Source organism: Ascaphus truei, chromosome 2, assembly GCF_040206685.1.
Source record: "Ascaphus truei isolate aAscTru1 chromosome 2, aAscTru1.hap1, whole genome shotgun sequence".
NCBI lineage: Eukaryota > Metazoa > Chordata > Amphibia > Anura > Ascaphidae > Ascaphus > Ascaphus truei.
In genome coordinates, this window is record NC_134484.1 from 204620108 (window position 1) to 204633817 (window position 13710).

General features: G+C 44.3%; 1 protein-coding gene across 5 annotated transcripts in view; it reads left to right on the top strand.

Moving 5' to 3' along the window:
* The window catches only part of PIGN (phosphatidylinositol glycan anchor biosynthesis class N), a 318676-nt gene that overhangs the window by 19106 nt on the left and 285860 nt on the right, over positions 1 to 13710 (top strand). For all 5 annotated transcript variants that reach the window (XM_075585879.1, XM_075585877.1, XM_075585878.1 and 2 more), the window contains 2 exons: positions 6060 to 6158; positions 11872 to 11978. In XM_075585879.1, the coding sequence (XP_075441994.1) occupies positions 6060 to 6158; positions 11872 to 11978 (206 nt within the window). The remainder of the gene's footprint in view (positions 1 to 6059; positions 6159 to 11871; positions 11979 to 13710) is intronic.

A 13710-nucleotide genomic window follows, 5' to 3' on the forward strand; every position in this document is an offset into this window, starting at 1 on the left:
ACACACACACACACACACACACACACACACACACACACACACACACACACACACACACGAGCTCTAGACACACAACACAGCACCTCCTCTACACTCACTACACAGTACCTCTACACACACAGCAGCAGCAATACACACACAGCAGCTCTACACACACACAAACTCTGCTGCTACACACACATGCTACACCCATAAACACTGATACTGACACACACACACATACACACACACACACACACACACACACACACACACACACACACACACACACACACACTGGAGCTCTAGACACACAACACAGCACCTCCTCTACACTCACTACACAGCACCTCTACACACACAGCAGCAGCAATACACACACAGCAGCTCTACACACACACAAACTCTGCTGCTACACACACATGCTACACCCATAAACACTGATACTGACACACACACACACACACACACACACACACACACACACACACACACACACACACACACACACACACACACACACACACACACACACACACACACACACACACACACACATCAGCTATACACTCACACAAACTGCTGCTACACATACAACAGCACCACACACACACACACACACACACACACACACACACACACACACACACACACACACACACACACACACACACACACACACTGCAGCCACAATCAAAAATGCAGCCACTTACTAAACTTTGCACTCTCCCCCCCAGCTCTACACACAACACAGCACCTCTACACCTCCCCCCCACCACACAAACAACACTGAACCTCTATACACAACACACTTACTTATTTGCAATCTCTCTCCCCCCCACCCCAATTCAACTGAATCTGCTCAGAAAATCTGTCAGCTCGGGAGGGGGAGGAGTCAAACCGTGGCTGATACTTATTAACCAATCCCCTGCCATGTCTCAGAGCTTTTACTTAATTCAAACCAATCCCCTGCCCTGTCTCAGCTGTTCTGAAAGCTGATTGGCTGGAAATAAACAGATTGAAAAATGCGTTTTGCAAGCTGCTGAAATTCAGGACATCACTGTGGATAATGCCCGGAATTTTAACCAATCAGAGAGCAGGGTTTTCAATAATGCCCTGAATTTTACTGCTTTAGCCTATAATATACGATATAATATTATACAATATAATATATTATTATGTTATATTATATATATAATACAGTATATGCACTATATAATTTATGTGTGTGCTGCATATCTTACTGCCTGTGTAAAATATTTGGTGTATTTTAGTGTTAAAAATGCCTTAAGCAACGGAACCTTCCATTTAAACAGTGTTCCTATGGGAAAACGTGTTTCGCTTTACAACGTTTCGCTATCCAACGCCATTTTGAGTAACGCATTGTGTCGGATAACTGAGGACTGCCTGTATGTGATAAAGAGTGACCAAATGTATAAAATCTGACTTTTTCAATTTATTTGTGATAGGTGATTAATAGTGAATATAAATTTTAATCAACATAAAAACCGCTGCACTAAGACCCAATAGAAACATCCTAGTCATTCTTCTCCACAAATCTTCTCACAAAAATGAGGAGCGCAGGTTTCCAGCTCAAATATTCAGCATATAAAAGAAAATTATATATATATATATATTTTACATATATATATGTAATACAGTATGAACTCTTTCAATACATTTCAGGGGAAGTTCTTCAATCATTAAACTCACATGGCCCAATTAATTTAAAAGCATGTAGAGATATGGTGTTACGAATGGCACATCAAACAGCAGAACGTGTCTCTCTTGGACTTTTCACGAAGTTGAAATGTGAAATGCGTAGAGTTGATTTACTGGCAGACTCCCCTCCTGGGGAAGGATGACACCCAGCTGGGAGACGAGTAGACCGGAAGTGTAGACCAACGCTGATCATTCCAGAGGCGGAATGGGACCTTTGGCTGCGACCAACTCGCTACCGGCGCTCTGCTGGCATAACTTCTGACCGCAGAGGGAGTCGCCGCAGGTCAACACCGCCTTCCACACGTCCTCAGCGCCTCTCCCAGCAGCAGGGCACTTCTGCCATGCCAACGCACAGGACACTCAGCATGGCCACCAGCAAGCCATGAAATGTGCGGGAGATAAAAAAAGATGCGTTCTGGCGGCCGCGCTGTTTCTCCCAAGTGGAGGAGAGGCGCTGAGGACATGTGGAAGGTGGTGACAGTGAGGTTACCTGTAGCGACTAACCCTGTCAGTAGTTATGGTGGTGGTGCACCGGTGGCGATTTGGTCATGGCCAAATTTCCTAGACCATTCCAGAGGAGCTGCGGTGAGATCACCTTCTGAGCAGAGAGCTTACTAGCTCTATCTCCGTGTGCTATCTGTATATGCTTGGTTAAGTGCTCAAATATACAGGCAGACGGCCCCAGGACTTCCCCCATTTCCATGGTTCAGAATGCTCAATTATCAAAGAGGGATTATATGGAGGAAAGTCTAAGGAAGACACATTCTGCAATTTGCTGTGCTATCCACAACACCATATCTACATGCCCTTAAATTAATTGGGCCATGTGAGTTTAATGATTGAACAAAGTCCCTCAAGTTTATTGAAATAGTTTCTACTGTATCACACTATATATGTGTTTGTGTGTGTGTGTGTATGTATGTAAATATATTGTGATGCCCACAATACGTTGCAGTATATTTTAGTCCCAGAATAAGTCCGTAAACATGGTATTTCTCTTCACAGAGTTTATTTACAGGGTTAAATTATACACCAACAGGCCTACCGTCCCTGTAAGTCAAAACAAATCATAAAAATAACACCTATTCCCTTTAGAGAAAACTAACTTAACATATTCCAGCCCTTTCTAACGGGGCTGCCAGCTATGCTGGTTATGCACCCAAAACATGCCCTATCATATGCACCCCATACGAACAGTCTTAGGTACATTAATGTATTACTTATCTCTTGGTCTGTTACTGTTGGGGCTCCAGGTAATTCCCTCCGGACCCTGCGAGAGTTCAGAGAATCCCTTTTCTCTGTAGTTCCAATGCTATGGACAGGACCTCCCTGCTTCAGAGCGGTCTCATGTCTGTCACGGTAGTCCAGAGCTTTTAACACCAAAATACCTGGATCCTTTGATTGAGCAAAGCAAGAGATAAAATAAATTGTGATTTATTTACAGAATGAACATACACAGCTTTGTTTACAAAAAACACTTAAATACACTTACTTGGACGAGGTAAAACAAAATCTTCCATTCCCTGAACGAAATCTTTAGAAATAGTCTCTATGCACAATTTCCCAGGAGCAGGAGTTGTGCGTAGACACTGGAACCAAACCAGCGGGGTGTCTTAAAACTCCGAGTTACATATGCATTGCTCACAGGAGTTTCCTGCTATACATTTCTAAAGTACCGCAATTACAACTTGAGTGTTTCCCTCTGTTCCGGCCGTTTGAATGAAAATCCCCCTACGCCATAATGTTGGAACAATTAAAATATGGGGACTTTCAGTTATAAAAATTGCGTTACAAACGTTTTCATGATTTTACCCCACCAGCGCTTACAGCAAATCTCAGCGCGCTAGGACCTTCCTAGCAGAAGTTAGCTAACAGCCGTGCGCTGTGCTGTGGGCTGCTGGGTTTTAAAACCATTTTTCCTTTGCGCAGTTACAGGAAAACACTGCTATTGAAATACATTTTACAGTAGAAATAACATTCTCACCACCTTTATACCAGGTGGGAGACACAGACCTTTTTATTAAAAGCACAGTGTTGCGGCCATTACTGGGTTGCAGAGCTGACAATCTACATTTATCCAATAAGGCTCAGGGGCACCCAGCCGGGCATAATACCTTTATTTACTGGCCTGGGTACCCCTTCACCGTCACAATGTCCTTCACTCTTCTTCCTGGGATTCAAACCCAGGCAGTCCCAGCAGGCTCTGCGACCACCGTCCAGCGAACCTAGGGAACTGTATCATACAGCTTCACCTTGCTAGGGAGACTTCTGTCTCTCTCCCCCCTTCTCTGAGGAAAAGCAGTCTCTCTGTGTGTAGTCACTTCCTGACTTTTAAACCTCCTGTTGATTCAGGAGTCCAGCATGATTAGCTGCAGCTGTACTAGCTTCTCGAGGGGAATTAACTCGCTGTAGGCTGGAAAGCATACTATCTGCAACACACCAGGCTATACAGGGACAGTACATACATATACATACATATTGAGCGATTCGATTATACTATCTCTCTCTCTCTCTCTCTCTCTCTCTCTCTCTCTCTCTCTCTCTCTCTCTCTCTCTCTCTCTCTCTCTCTCTCTCTCTCTCTCTCTCTCTTTTATATATATATATATATATATATATATATATATATATATATATATATATATATATATATATATAGCAAATGGAAATATTACTGTATGCTCATTTGCATGTCTTAGACAGGACTGCAACCCTGCCTTTCACCATTATCACACAGCACTTCCACTGCAGCAAGGGATTCTGGGAAATGACATGCAAATAGACACACAATGTCACCTTTTGCTTCAAAAGCATTTTTAACATGGTTCCCTATAGGCTTAAGCTTGCTGCATGGTCACAGCTTTGAGCACAGCCAGGATTAAGATGCATAGCCAGAAAACCCTCCCACAGACAGCCGTTTCAACCTTAATGGGTCTCATCATTGTGGGGTTGGTTAGCTGGCTATGCAATGAAGCAATGTCTTAGACAGGTCTGCAACCCCGCCTTTCACCATTATCACACAGCTCTTCCACTGCAGCAAGGGATTCTGGGAAGCAAAAGGTGACATTGTGTGTCCATTTGCATGTCATTTCCCAGAATCCCTTGCTGCAGTGGAAGTGCTGTGTGATAATGGTGAAAGGCGGGGTTGCAGACCTGCCTAAGACATGCAAATGAGCATACAGTATATTTCCATTTGCTATATGCTTTGCTGTGGAGGGTTTTTGTCACTTTTTTTTTTTACCCACCTTAACTATCTCTATCTCTATCTCTATCTCTATCTCTATCTCTATCTCGAGAGAGATTGATTTTAAGTTATGGTGGGTGAAAAAGACAACAAGAAACGTCCACTGTATTGCATATAGCAAATAAAAAGATCACTTGTGAGCACATTCACATGTCTTAGGCAGGTCTGAAAGAGATATATATATATTATATATGTATATATATATCTTTTCTTTTGTATACTGAAAATCTGAGCTGGAAACATGCGCTCCCCATTTTTGTGAGATGAAAATCTATGTGTCTGTGCTAAAAAAGATCATGATAAATTATGTCGGCAATAGCAAATTAATTTAAAAAAAAAAATGATATTAGTGCACGAACCTAAAAAAAATTCACATTTTGCTAACTGAATTCGGATATCACATGGTAATATTGTCTGTTCTGGGAGAGAACTGCAAGCGAGATGTTTTCGGTGACTGAACATAGCAGCTGTAATAATATCATTTATTTTATTAGGAAACATTTGGACATTGTTATTGTAAGAACACATTTATATGTTTTTTTTTAAATAATTAAGGAGATTTGGTCCACTAATATTTATCAGTTTTTGTTCTCAATATTCCCTCTATTCGGGATAGTCCGAGGCAAGGTTTGGCATATTTAGTGATGCAGCAACCTCCCTTCACTTGAGTAATGTTTTAATTGTGAACGGTCCTATAGTGATTTGTCTTTGGCTCAAATTGTCTTCGCTAGAATGGAGCTGCAATCTTTCCCAGTATGTGGAAGATCTCTTAGTATGTTATGAAGTGGGGACCTTTGTCAACAATAGAGCTCCAAAGGATATGTTGACTCTGTGGCCCATATTTACTAAGATGTGCTATTCCATAAGACGTCATACCTTTACATTGAAGTGAATAGACTGGGCGTTATTGTATGGAAAAGCACCACTTAAATATATTAAACCGGAGATATGTATTCACTTAAAAGAAAGGTACAGGGTAAGTAGGAAAAGAATCACAACTCCAGGAATGACTTATGTGCTCATATTTCCCGTTCTAAGGGATTAGTTGTTCTTTTCCTGTTCATGTCGTGGTAGTTTTACATGCTCTGTTGATTGTGTTTTTTTCTTTTTTTGTAGGTTGGAAGGAGAACCCTGTTGATTTTGACTCTGTGTTCAATGAAAGCATTTACACTTGGAGTTGGGGAAGCCCTGATATTTTGCCCATGTTCGCCAAAGGTATGCTCTGTTGTGTCCATGTGGTCACAAGTCGTCAGAAACAGTATTTCATGTTCAGGGACATATTGATTTGATTTTCAAGATACCTTGTTGGTTACTTCCAGTTGCCAGCGGTGGAAAATCAAAAGGGCAGTAATTTTATTATATCCAAGGCTGCAGAGTACTGTGGGAGGTAAGCCCAAAATGTACACCTTTTGGGTTCAAGACTCATTCATCATTACATGCAGAAAATAAAAAATCCCTGGTAGATGAAAACAGTTTTGTTGCAGCGCAATTGTCCTGAAAGCAATGCCCTCCAGTAGTTTCTTTTTGTTGATTAATTTTAGGATTATACAACGTAAAAAAATATTTAAAAAGAATGTAATATTAACGATGAAACAACATTTTACAATATTTTCTAAAAATGTATGAATATGCTCACAAAATTGATAAAAATCAGAATCACTTAAAAGATTTGCATTGCATTTACATTTTATTAGTTTTATTTCTATACTTGCTCAAACAGGCTTATTGTTTAGATTTCTTGTTTTGGGGATCAGTACATTGGTTGCCTGCTGCATTTCATGGTTGTCTGCATGTGCCAGTAATATTACATGTATCTCTCTGTATAAATATTGTTCTTCATAGTTTTTAGGTCTTCTCCTGGAAGACACCAAACAGCCTGTTGACTTGAAAAGTCTGTAAGGTGTTTTATGGAAGACGATGGCTTAGTAAATATGGCACTACATGTCTCTCCTGTTATATGCATTATAAATAGACTTGGAGGTCTTTATAGACTTGTGTTCATTTTGTTACAGTTGTATATGTTGCTTTGTACTGTCAAGAAGACGGACCCGCTAGGCAGAGGTGGAGAGTAGATACCTACTTGTACCTGGGATCTAAATCCTGAATCAGTAGAATTATGGGATCTGGTTTCGGGTTCAGGGCAGGAGAGAGCCAGGATGGTCGCGGTCACAGTTCCGGGGTCAGGGCTGGAGAAAGAGTCAAAGTAATCCGGCAGCAGGCAGGGGTCTGAGGCAGGCAAAACAGGAACAAGGCTTCCAGCAGGAGACAAGGTAGGAAGTACTTTGCACAGGCAAGGAGAGAGGGGAATGAAAGCCTTATAAACGGAGAAGGCAGATGTAAGCAACCCAGCTCAGGAAGAGGCTGACTTCCTGCCTCGGTGGCCATGTTGGTAGAAGCCACAAAGTCAGAAGGCATCCATGTCAGAAGTCCTAATAGCATCCCACCTTTTAAGGGCAAACTCGAATGCCTAGGGGCAAGCTCGGCAGGAAAAGTCTTATGGAAGTTCTTGACCAAGGCAGGAGCGTGGATGGCAGATGCCATGACCCAACTCCTCTCTTCATGTCCATACCCGTTCCAGTCGTCCAGACACTGGAGGGACCATCTAGAGATACAGGAGTCATTGATCTTCTGGATGACATACTCAGGTTGACCGTCCACGGAAATTGGAGTGGGAGGGGGTAGAATTCTGAAACAAACGGATCCGGATGGCCCGTTTCAGCAAGGAGACATGAGAGGTGTAGGGAATCTTGAGTGATGGAGGAAGATAAAGCTGGAAGGCCACTTCGTTCACCTTCTGAAAAATCCTGTAAGGACCGATAAAGCGTGGTCCCAATTTTGTGGAGGGCTGACGTAGATGAATATTACGTGTCGAGCCAGACCTCATTGCCGACGTGGTATTCAGGTGAAGGCCTTGTGCATTTATCTGCGCTTCTCTGCCTCCACTGCCATGCAAAGAGACGCCCATATGCCTTTCCAGAGATCCTGCAGATTGTCTGTCCTGGTATCAGCTGCAAGGATACCTACTGCAAAGGAGTTGCTTGGCAGGTGTTCTGCCTACAGGACACCCCGAGGTACTCTAGGTTATGGTGGTCCGTTAGTATGGTCACAGGTATTGAAGTTTCCTCGAGGAGATGTCTCCATTTTTCCAGTGAAGAAACATGCTCTGCCCCTTTTTAGTCATGGCCGTTATAGTTGCGAAATTTTTTCGAGAAATCCCGGATAAAATGTTGATACTAGTTTGCGAATCCAAGGAACCCTTTGAATGGGCGTAAGTCTCTTAGGCAGTGGCCAATCTTGGATGGCAGAGATCTTGGCAGGATCCATCTGTAAGCTCTAAGCTGCTATGATGTATCCAAGGAAAGCAAGATGGATTTCTCGAATTTCCATTTTTTCAAGCTTGGCAAAAAGTTGATTCTCACAAAGTCATTAAAGCACCACATCCACCTACTGACGATGTTGATCCAAGGTCTTAGACAAAAATTGGGAATGTCATCTAGATAGGCGATGATACAAGAACCTAGCATGTCTCATAAGATCTCATTGACAAAAATTGGAAAACAGGGGGGGCGTTACATAGCCCGAAGGGCATTACGAGATACTTATAGGGTTTATCTATGGTGTTTAAAGCAGTCTTCCACTCGTCCCCTTGCCTGATTCGAACCAAATTATAGGCTCCTTGGGATCGAGTTTGGAGAAGATGGTTGTACCATGGAGGTGATCAAGGATTTCAGGAATCAGCGGGAACAGGTGGTGATTCTTTATTGTAATGTTGTTAAGACCCCTGTGGTCTATAAAGGGTCTTAAGAACCCATCTCTTTTCTGGACAAAGGAAAAAAACCTACCCCGGAGGTGGAGCTGGACTTTAGAATAAATCCGGGAGCCAGATTTTCTTCAATATAAACCTTCATGGCTACAGTCTCTGTTTCAAACAATGGGTAACTCCAACCACGAGGAGGTACCATTCCTTCAAGCAGATCGATTGGACTGTCAAATAAACGATGAGGGGCTAGCTCCTCCGTCTGCCTTTTACTGAAGATGTCCTCAAAAGCCTGGATGGTGGAAGGAAGACCCGATAATGCCCCTGGTTAGGAGCAATGAAGGGACCCCAATGAGCGTGGGGTGACCAGACACTTGGACTCTGTCACCTGGCCCGATACCTAGTCGATCTGTAGGTTGTGAGCTTGCAGCCATGGGAGTCCCAGAATAATACCAGTGGCTGGGGAGTGAATTACATCCAGCTGTTTAGACTCATGATGAAGCACCCCGATGGTAGCTGTGAGCAGAGGAGTCACCTGAGAGATAATGCCCGACCCCAGTGGTTTGTCATCCAGGCTCACAATAGTCATAGGCAAAGATTTCCTTTTGAGTGGAATGCCTAATTGAAGGAGCCTGCAGTCCCTGAATCAACGAATGACAGGGTTGACACAGGAGAGGCGGATGGGTAACATCAGACTGCAGGGGGAAGGAGGACAAATTAGATGTGCCCAGAGAAAGTCCTTCCTCCTTCTCTAGACCTTGGCGTTCCCCGATTTCTTTGGACAGGATCGAACTTTATGCCCCATCTCAGCGCAGTAGAGACACAGCCCGGTTGTATGTCTGAGGTGCTTAATTTCCGCCGAAAGCCGCATACCCCCCCCACTGCATGGGTTCCTCCGTAACAGTAGTTGGGACAGGAAGGATGTGTGCAGGATGAGGTTCCTGGGAGAACCAACAAGATTATGTGACCCCACCTCCGCTCCTGTTGCCTTTCCAGGATGCGGATGTCTGCCAGAATGTCTCTGTAGGTAAGTTCAGAGCATAGAGATGTTGCCAGAAAGCAGCTTTCAGGGCTCACTAATTCCAGTCGGTCTCCACAACCAATGTCTGGAATTTAACTGCGTAGCGGCCTACAGAGCGATTCCCTTGTTGAATCCGCATAGGGTGGCTTCGGCAGTGATAGCTCAACCTGGCATGAAGGCTACAGTCGTAAAGGAGTGTTGAACTCCTCTCATACAAAGGGTCGCCAAATACAGCGCATCACCAACTAGAAGAGACATGATAAATTCTACCTGAGAGCGATGGCAACTGAAATAGGATGGTTGCAAATCAAAGTGGATCTTGCACTGATTCAAGAACACCGTGCAGCCAGAGGGGGAGACAGCATGGGGTACACGGTTGGTGATAGTTGGCTCCTTGAGAACTTCTGGAATCGGTGCCTCTTGCTGGCCCAGAGGAGTGAGTGTTGAAGAGGAATCAGCAGAGGATGCAAGGAGGAAATGGGTTGCGAGGGTTTGCAAGGTGAGGTGATGGAGTCCAACTTGGCATTCAACGTAGCCAGGTGGTTGGTGTGCCAACTCAGGACTTGGCCCTGGACGGACATGGCCTTCTTAACCTCTGCAATGTGTCACGGCTGTGTATGTTGCATTGTACTGTCAAGGAGACAGACCCGCGAGACAGACCCGTACCTGGGATCTAAATCCTGAAGAGTAGAATAGTGGGATCCGGTTCCAGGGTCAAGGCAGGATGGTCGCAGTCACAGTTCTGGGATCAGGGCTGGAGAGACAGGCAAAGTAGTCTGGCGGCAGTCAGGGGTCTGAGGCAGGCAAAACATGAACAAGGCTTCCAGCAGGAGACAAGATGGTAAGTACTGTACCTGCAGAGGCAATGAGAGAGGGGAATGGAAGCTTTATAAAGGGGGAAGGCAGGTGTAATCAACCCAGCTCTGGAAGAGGCTGACTTCCTGCCTCGGTGGCCATGTTGGTAGAGAGGCAGCAAAGTCAGAAGGCATCCATGTTAGAGATCCTAATATATTTACACCTACAGTATACAGAATTATAATTTTGGCGACTAAAAAGGTATCATGCAGCAAACCTACTATCCTCTAGGACAAATACAGTTACACGAACTGAACACTGCATCTGAATTACTAATGTAATGTAACTAGCATAATATATTTTTACAGAATGTTTGTAGTCCTTGTAATATGAATATTTTATACCTGAATAGGAATTATTAATAAAGCTTTCAAGACGACAGCACCACCGAGTCCCTCTATGACTTGGGACCACTTCCCATATGTATATTATAAATCCGACTAAAAGCCGAGAGAGACGTCTGACCGATTAAATTGACCATCTTCCCCAGAAGCCTATATGAGTGTAACTAATATAATGTTAGTATCTTACTCCCTAAGTGTGTCCTGCTCTTTGGTTTCAAAAACCCTTTTTATGTGTAAAATAATCATGATTTTCTTAATCTCTTACTTCTGATGTTACCATGGTAACCTTTAGATTGCACTGGACTTTGGGGAGAGCTTCATTTTAACCTCCCGGACACGTAATATTTCAAACGCTTATATCTCCTGAATAGAGCATCAGACTATAAAAATAAAAACAGTTCTTAGAAAGGGCAAGAATAGATCAACAGATGCAGCGGCCGTTATCTTAAGGCATCACGTCGCCGTTTTCATGTGCGCTGCTGTACGCCACGCGGCATGAACGCGGCCAATCGCCCCAGGCACGCGCGTTTATCGCGTTTGCTTTGTTTGAATTTTATGGATTGTGTGCAATTATATGCAATGAAATGAATGAATTGTAATGTGTACAGTACTGTGCTACTGTGTCAATTTCAGTTGTTTATAAACCAGAACTCTAAAATGCCATTTTATGCACTTGCGTCTTAAGGCGGTATGGTTGGAAGTAATCCCGCTCCATCAAATGGGTATTCCGAGGTATAAACTGCGTGATTTCGTAAAATTATGGCCACTGCATCTGTATAGTAAGTCAGAAAAAATCCAAAAAAATTCTAATCAGCACATACTGCTGTTTAAAGTCTTATTATTAAAATCGCACACTTGGTAATCATTAAAATAGCAGGTATGACGTCGTATTGGTTTCTGTTGCATGCACTGTAATGATCCCCTAAGGATTTGATTTCCCTTTCTCTACAGGTGCCAGTGGGGACCATATTTCTACACACTGTTACTCTGCAGAAAGTGAGGACTTTGCAGCAGTGGATGCAACCAGACTGGATACCTGGGTTTTTGATCAGGTGAAGGTCAGTAAGAGATTGAAAAACAAAGTGTAGAAATGTAAGCTTCAGGATGGTGACCCAAATCTTTACCCCCTGTTGTTTTGGCATTTACCTAGAATCTATATGAAGAGCACTGGTGTATCAAATGTATAAAGTTTGCATTTTGAAATGTACAATTCAGATTATATTACAACTCTGACATATGAGAACTATAGTGTAGTTAGTAGCAGTATTGGTAACAGAGAGGTGCATTTTTTTTGTAAGGGTACACTTACAAAGCATATGAAAAGCTCTGTGCACTATTAATTCGCCTACAGTATGAAGAACCATCACGTCGGACCATAAAAAGATATTGTAATCTGCAAAAAAAATCTCAGTATTGTATGTAACCCCTCCCCCACCCCCAAGGGAGATTCGGTTTTGGGTACCGGTGTAGTGCTGCTCACCTGTTAAGCTTACAGTATTCTGAGTGTCTGCCGGTGTTAGTGGGGATAGACAGGACTGACTTTTGGATCTGTAGCTCTCATCTTTGATGCAGCGCCTCCATTCCGACAGGGCCTATCAGAGATGGGTGCAGTGCCTGCAGGAAAACCCTCTTTCCCTCCATCTGAAAGACTGCAGCCTCAGGCAGGAGTAAAACATAACGGTGGTCTTTATTCAGCTCTTCACAGCTGACATTATTACACACTGACGTTATCACAGCAACCTCTTCTCTGTGTCCCTGGAGTCAACCCCAGGAGTTTGAGGCCTCAGGAGTCTCTCCTTATCTCCCACACTCCCTGGTGGAGTATGGGGTAGGTGCTCCCACTCCCTTGCGGGAGTAAAGGCCTGACACCAGGTCCCTGGCTCAGCACACAGAATCACACACCTCCTCCCCCAGAGGGGGGCGGAAGAGAGAACACAATTTGGTCTACAGCCCCCTTTTGTTACCAGGGGAGAGTCCCAGGTCTTAGCCCCGTGTGGTCAGTACCCTTGCCTTAGGCACACCCCCCACCCCCCCCCGGCACTCTAGGGACCTGTTTACTGCAGAATGGCATAGATTAACCCTAACACTGCCTGCACGGGTACCAGGATTTATGTGTTAGGCAGGGAAATTAGTAGCCCTGGGAATACGTGGCTACATGTACTAAATATAATTTGTATCTCCACTAGTGTTTAGCACGGGTGGGGAACGTCCGGCCCGCGGGCCATGTAGGGCCCGCGAAATCATTTGGTCCGGCCCCCGGGAAGCAAGTTTTTAAAACTCCCCTTTCTTGATTGGCTGCCCGTGCTATCACTGCCAAGATTTTTTTTTTGTTGGCCCGCCTCTTCCTACAGCACTGCCCCCCTCCCTTCTCTCCTCCAGTAATGCCGGGCTCCTTAGGCTCCGCCCCTCTGTCCCTCCCTTTAGGCTCCGCGGGCCTGCCAGTCTCTCAGCTGCACTGGCTACCTATGCAGCTCCAGCTGCCCATCCACAGGCCCCAGGTAACCCACATGCCCCCTTATACCTCCTCTCAGGCACCTTACCCACCCCAAGGGGGGAGAGGCCTTATTTTTGTGTGTGTTTGCAGAGTTGGGCTTATTGTGTGTGTGTGTGTGTGTGTGTGTCACTGTGTGTGTCTGTCTCTGTGTGTGTGTCTGGCACTGTCACTGTGTGTGTCTGGCACTGTCACTGTGTGTGTCTGGCACTGTCACTGTGTGTGTCTGGCACTGTCACTGTGTGTGTCTGGCACTGTCACTGTGTGTGTCTGGCACTGTCACTGTGTGTCTCACTGTC